The sequence below is a fragment of the Lutjanus erythropterus genome, chromosome 3, assembly GCF_056507025.1.
Source record: "Lutjanus erythropterus isolate fLutEry1 chromosome 3, fLutEry1.hap2, whole genome shotgun sequence".
Taxonomy (NCBI): domain Eukaryota; kingdom Metazoa; phylum Chordata; class Actinopteri; order Lutjaniformes; family Lutjanidae; genus Lutjanus; species Lutjanus erythropterus.
This window is the reverse complement of record NC_139319.1, coordinates 6,483,961-6,490,647: the sequence shown is the minus strand read 5'-3', so window position 1 is coordinate 6,490,647 and position 6,687 is coordinate 6,483,961. Positions and strand designations below refer to the sequence as shown.

General features: G+C 35.2%; 1 protein-coding gene across 1 annotated transcript; it reads left to right on the top strand.

The window, feature by feature from the left end:
- The first annotated feature begins 1,400 nt into the window (after positions 1-1,400).
- Positions 1,401-6,176, top strand: LOC146329529 (trypsin-5-like). Its single transcript, XM_084714439.1, has 5 exons — positions 1,401-1,541; positions 2,797-2,965; positions 3,199-3,378; positions 4,026-4,081; positions 6,055-6,176. Exons 1-5 carry the CDS (start codon positions 1,502-1,504, stop codon positions 6,174-6,176), a joined length of 567 nt encoding a protein of 188 aa, XP_084570565.1. The 5' UTR covers positions 1,401-1,501.
- Positions 6,177-6,687: the final 511 nt, after the last annotated feature.

Sequence of the window (6,687 nt, the reverse complement as noted above, 5' to 3'; positions counted from 1 at the left end):
AGCCACAGTGTTGAAGTTTCATTCAAATATGACACACTATCAGGAGGCCAATGAAAACATACTTTGAATTTTATCTTCAGTGGACATTTAGACAGTTAAACATGGAAATACAGACAGAAAATACAACAGACAGACTTGTGAACTGTGGTGTTACAGAGCTCCGTCTGTAAAACTTCATCACTGATGTTTCTTAAAGTTTTATTTCATCCACCTCTGAGAAACTTATTTTTGAATGTCACATCAAATGCATAGTCCTCTCCACTCAAACAGAAATAAATAATAAAATTGCAAAACCCAAAACAAAAGGGCAAAAAGAAGTTGGCATATATTTTGAACCCCTTTGTGTGAACACTGTAGACACCAAATTCATTTTATCAGTTTAATTTTCATTAAATTAGATTTTTTTTTTTTTTAAAAAAAAGAAAGACTGAAGACTTTTAAAAGAGGAAACAAATTCATTCTTCAAGAAACAAATTAAAAACACAATGCGACGATTTACAAAAACACTTTAACCTATATTCAATAGAATACAGTCCAAAGATGAGATATTTAATGTTCAAGCTGATCAAAAAACACCTCTGAGGAACATTCAGCAGATAAAAAGGTTAAATGATAACAGGTGACAGTATCATGATTAGGTATTAAAGGAACATCCTCCAAAGGCTGAGTCATTCATAAGCATGGATGTTAACACAGTGATAAACATGTCCCTGTTAAATATCTTGTCTTTGTACTGTATTCAATTAGGTCAGAAAGTTTTTGCAAATGATTTCACTTTGTTTTTGTTTACATGTTACACAACGTCCCAACTTTTTTGGATTGGGGTTGTACAAGTTGAAACATTTTCAACTCATGATGAGTTTTTGCATCAACACTCCAGATGCTAGAAAAGTTGCTGGTTCCCCTCAGACAGACTGAGTCTGGTGAAGAATGCAGCATTTCTGACAGCTTCTATGTACACATGGTGAAGGTTGTGAAATAAAATAGTTTACCTTTGGAGGATGATCCTAACATGGTTCTGCTCATGTTTGTGGGACAAAGCTGAAGATGGGGTGTATATGTTTGTGTGTCAGTTTTATAATATAAGCCTACAATAGTTCTACACAGTAACACTTCACTTAACTGCTTTGAAGGGATTCTTTTCAACCTAAATATCAACTTTCTATCAATTATCAACTTGTCTTTTACTTATCTTTTCCTCCTGAACTTAAATAATTTCTGTGTTCCTCTATTTATATACATGATGATGTTGGCTTCATGTCTGAACAACCTGAATGTTGAATAAAATGCTGCTGAGCAGTTTTTTTGTCTTTGAATTTGAGACTAAAAACACATGACAAGTTGAGAAGTGATCAGACATTTGCATAAGTGCACACATTTGCAGCCAATGGGGTTGTGATAATAAACCTTCATGAGGTAATTGGTGGCCTGCAGGCTGACAGGACAGTGTGGACAGATTTAAAAAGACACCACTGTTTCACCAGGAGGACAGTCATTGAAGATGGGTGACATGACACGTCTTCTCCTTTTGCTGTGGGCTGGTGAGTAGACAACTATTGTTTACATGTGTGTGACTTACTTTAAACATTTGATTTGTTTTATAATATGTCTTGTAAAAATGGTCATTTTATGTTGAGTGAATCCATCAGACAACCTGTTATTAGCTGACATTGGATGAGAGACGGGGTACAGCCTGGACAGGTTGGGAGACGATTTAAGAGCTGATACATAGAGACAGACAGCCTTTAACTCTCACATTCACACCTACAAGCAATTTAGAGTCAGTAATTAACCTGCATGTCTTTGTGCTGCAGGAGGAAACAGGAGCAGAGAGAATCCACACAGGCAAGAAAATAGCGCAAGAACATAAACTCCAACTTAGGACACACAACACTGAGGAGCTATTTTTATTTTATTTAAGAGAGAAAGAACTTGAGACAGGTGAGGAAAGAGGTGAGTGAGGTGGAAATACAGATTTTTTTTGGACTGGTATGAGACAATGTGACATTTCATCATTCTCTTCCAGTCAGAGTAGTTTACAGCCCGTCACAGGAGGGAGTCACTTCTCCTTTAACCACACTCTCCAGTCTTCAGCCCAACAGAGGAAATTATTTTCCTCATGGAGGAGAAACATTTAAGACCAACAGACACATGATCAGATGTCCTTCTGGGACACAGTGAGGTTGTCTGGACAGATCAGCAGATTCATTGATTAGCACTGGTAGCTATCCTATACAAGCAGTGGTGGAAAGAGTACTGAACATTTTAGTCCCACAGTGGTGAAATTTTAAAAAAGTGCAGGTGACTCTGCCATGAAACACCAACAACTAGAGTTGACTGGGGAGAGTAACTAGTAAGTAATTAGTACTGTTATATTACTGACATCTTAGTCAATTACAAGAACTGGTGTCAGAAAAGTAAAAGTAAAGTATTCGTGTCAAAAACTACTCAGAGTATTAGTTACTTTTTAACCTTTGATGTTTAATGCCCTAGAATTTTTCAGTTTTAAGTCCTGAGATGTGTGTTTTGGTTGCATTTGTTTTAGGTGTGAAATAAACTGTTGTTCTCAGCTTCATGTTTATTAAAGAGAACTGTGTGAAGAGTTTTAATAAACTCATTCAGTATAAAGAAATGCATGTTAAAAATATAATACTGGACTTCCACAGGAATGTTCACACAACTTTTGGTACAGTTGATATAGTTATCAATAGAGATAACTAGAGAGTAAATAATTTGTTCTCTACAACAACAGCTGCTCTAACTCACCGTCACCTGGTGGTGGATTTTATTTTTCAGGTGTCACAGTGAGCACAGCGATGGATCTGTACAAGAGAATCGTTGGAGGTCGACCATGTGGAAATAATGAGCGTCATTACCATGTTCAGTTGAGTTCAAATACAGGCAGAATCTGTGGAGGCTCTCTGATCAGTGACCGCTGGGTTCTGACTGCAGCTCATTGCAGCACGTGAGGAAGTGACAGTTTTACTTAAAAACTAGTAACAATATAGTTCTCACTCATAAATTCAATCTGATAGTCTTGAAGCAACAATCAGAAACGATTTTATGTAAAACTGTAGAATTCCAAAAATGAAGATAGTATTTCTTATGTTCATGTTCAGGAAAAACCTACAACATTATAATAGTGTATATTTACAGTAATTCAGTGATGTTCTTCTTAATCCTCTGCTTATTTTGCAGGTTTTTGAATGCATATTTAGGTCTACATCCACGTCAACGAAGAACCATAGATCCAATTGTAATCATAGAACCACCTGTGATCTTTGACCAGAACCATGACATCATGATGCTGAAGCTACCTGTAGCTTCTCAGATTCCACCTGTAGCACTGCCAGAGGACTGTGTTAATCGTCCTATAATGTGAGTGGTGATTTACTTCATTAATAAGTGTGAAAGCTCTCAAACCCTTGAAGAATTAAAATGAGAAATGTGGGTCAAATCTTTTTTAAAGCTATAAAATGTAACATTTCTGCATTAAAATGTCTAAAAACACTAGGCGATCTATTTGGTTGAGATGTGTTCTTACATTATTCCACATTACCAACAGTGGTCATGTGTAATCTCTAATTTATTCAAGGTAATCCTGTGTTTCCTTTCAAGCTGCTTGCTGCTATAACTTCTGGAGAAACACAGGATAAGTCAGAGAGTGAAGAAGGAAGTCGATGAATGTGTCTAAAATAAACATGAATAAAACTTTAATATCTTACCTAATACATGAACATGACTTCCGCCTGAGTCATGCAGATTTGCATCTGTAATGATGGTTGTTTAAGAAGGAACAACCACAACTCCCATGATGCAATGCTACTTTACAACGTTATCTAACTATGTCTTACAGTATTGTTTTAATATAAGAGAAGCTCCTAGCCACATAAATTATATATTGTGCTTTTAAATAAAAAATCATTAGTGGTGAAAGTAGCTTCATTTCACCTTTTTTATTTTTCTTGAAAAAAAAAAAACAGTTATAAAAACAAATTGTTTTTATTCTTTTTATTGTATTTCAGTGGTAATGAAGTTCAGATTGCTGGTTATGGACCCACAGCTGCAACTGGTGGCACACGTATGCTGAATCTTTTTTTGTTTATCACAGTTTGTGTTCTTATTTATTCTTGTGTCTTTGTTAACATTTAGACACATATATTAAATGCATTTTTATTTTTCAGTTAAAATATATTGTTTCATTTCAAACTCAACTCTGCACGTTTCAAGATGTTTTGAAAACCAGTCAATAAATAAAAAATAAAAATAAAAAAAAAGCAGACACCTAACTTAGTTTGAAGATTCTGTTTGATACTTAAACATGTTTCAAAGTTGCTTGAATGGAATTCATGAAAGTTGAAAAAATCATGAATAATCTGATTCTTTTTTGAAGGGAAGTTATGTAAGTTGTGTTTCTATTGTTATATAGCATCTAGAACTCTCCAGTGTGCAAACACCAAGGTTGATGACTGTCCACCAGAGTGGGTCCCCAACCCTGACAGAAAGATCTGTTTTAATAGAAATGTAGCACATCCTACAGAAGTAAGTCACTGTTGTTTCTAACCTTATATCTTTTCTACATTTTCTACAAGTTTTACCACTTTAATATAGAGGAAATATGTATTTTAAATAAATGCTGCTGAAGTCTAACAAACAATATAAACATCTGTCTCACAGGGGGACTCTGGTGGAGGAGTGGTGTTTAATAATCGGATTTATGGTGTCATTTCTGACCAGATTTCGTCTGTGGACGTCTGTGAATTCTTAAATGAGATTCGAAATACAATGAACACACCATAGAGATGTCCAAAGAGTTCTGGAAAATGTCCTATCATTTGACAGTTTCTCTAAATTTGCAATTGATACATTTACAGTTGATTGATTTAAATGTTCAGCTGTCATTTCTAAAGCCCCAATAAATATGATTCTACAACTTGACTGTAGTTTGAAGTGTCTGAGTCACAAATGTTTACGGATTTCCTGCTAAACTGTTGATGAAAAAAAAACACGTACATATCTACAGATGAATTAAAACCAAAACTTGATTCTTGTTAATACGTGTTTCAAGCATTCAGCAGTTTCAGAAAACTTTATTATTCATTATTTAAAGTCGTGTTTCTGCCCACCTGATAAATCAAAGTCCAATATTCACTTCAGTTTTATCCCTGCTGTGGTCACTACCAACTCCTGAGGGTGAAAATTGTCTCTTTAGCTGCTAAATGTTTGAGGAAAGCTGCAGATTTGAGTTATAATTCTCTGTAGGTTCATAACTACCAGCTACTCCCTGCACACTGTCACACTGTTTTCACACTGTCATTTGATACATTATTATTTATATGTCATATTGATTATTGCTGCTTTATATTGACAGTGAAATAAATGAGTAGGGGAGACCTGGGCTGTTGGTAACACTTTTTGCTAGAGCATCAGTAGATCAGTGGTTGTTCATGCTAGATCACTCAAACTTTGATACAGTTTACCCACATTTGTCTACTAGAAATAAGACTCATTTTGACATTTACAACACAATTACAGATCATGTGATCTAATGTCAAATATAAAGAATTCCATTGTTACAAACTATTCCACTACTGAGGTGAAGATGTAACAATGAGAGGAAATTTGCTGACATAAAATCCACACTATCCAATTAATGAAAAAACTTTAGTGAATAATTAAGAGTTTTAAATAACATGAAAATTTAAAGTGACAGAAAACACTTTATGTGTATGTATGTGGACTGTATTCCTTAATGTTGGTGTGTGATATAAGTGGTATAAGTGTCTTTTTAACTGGAGTTTGCAAATTGTTCCATTCACACGATGCAGAAATTCACATCATTTTACTGTTACAACTGTCCCCACCTCAAGCAGCCATTACATAGCTAACTGTTTTAACATGTGGGCTTGAACGTAGCATTTATTCAGGTTATGTAAGTCAACTGTTGTATCTACAAAACAATGAATGCTAGGCAAAAAAAATAATCCTGAGAAAAAACAAAACAAAACATAATTTCTCAGCTGAGAATCATAAAATCCTCAGTGTTTCTCACAGGAGGAATGGCTGTGTACAATATTGGTGACATCATGACAGCACTTTCCTGGTTGGCCAAACTTACAGTGTGGGAAAGGGACAGAAAAGGTTTAATGAATGCCAGCGTGCAGCAGCCTTCATAATCTGTAGTTCAGAAAAGATAACCGTGTCACACACGAACATGTGTTCATATACGCGTGCACACTTTCCTGCAGCAGCCTCAGTCTGTCTGTCCAAACAATATATGGACATGATGTCATCCTCTGAGGTGGCCAGGAGTGTAAAAAGTATTCAGATCCTTTACTTGAGCAAAAGTACTAATATCACACACTGTAAAAATACTTCACTACAAGTAAAAGTCCTGCATTCACAAAACCCAACTGAGGTAAATATACCATAGATAAGTATACTTAAAGTAAAAGTATTCATGTTGCAGTGAAATCTTCCCTGTCAGTGTTATTATGTCTGATGTTCTTGGATTAATACTATTGCTTTAATATTACTGCTGTTTACTGCTGTAGATGTTTAAGGTTGAGCTCATTTTAACTACTTTATACTGTAGGTTACTGTTGATTAATTTGCAGCAATGCATCATGGTCTATAAGACCATCAAATGTATCTAGTCAAATGACTGTCCTGTGAGAACCATGTATC

Excerpts from the sequence above, each read along its gene's own strand:
- LOC146329529 (XM_084714439.1), top strand. The coding sequence starts at position 1,502 with ATGGGTGACATGACACGTCTTCTCCTTTTGCTGTGGGCTG. Across the intron at positions 2,966-3,198 it reads ACTGCAGCTCATTGCAGCAC|GTTTTTGAATGCATATTTAG; the intron begins GTGAGGAAGTGA and ends CTTATTTTGCAG. Across the intron at positions 4,082-6,054 it reads AGCTGCAACTGGTGGCACAC|GAGGAATGGCTGTGTACAAT; the intron begins GTATGCTGAATC and ends TGTTTCTCACAG.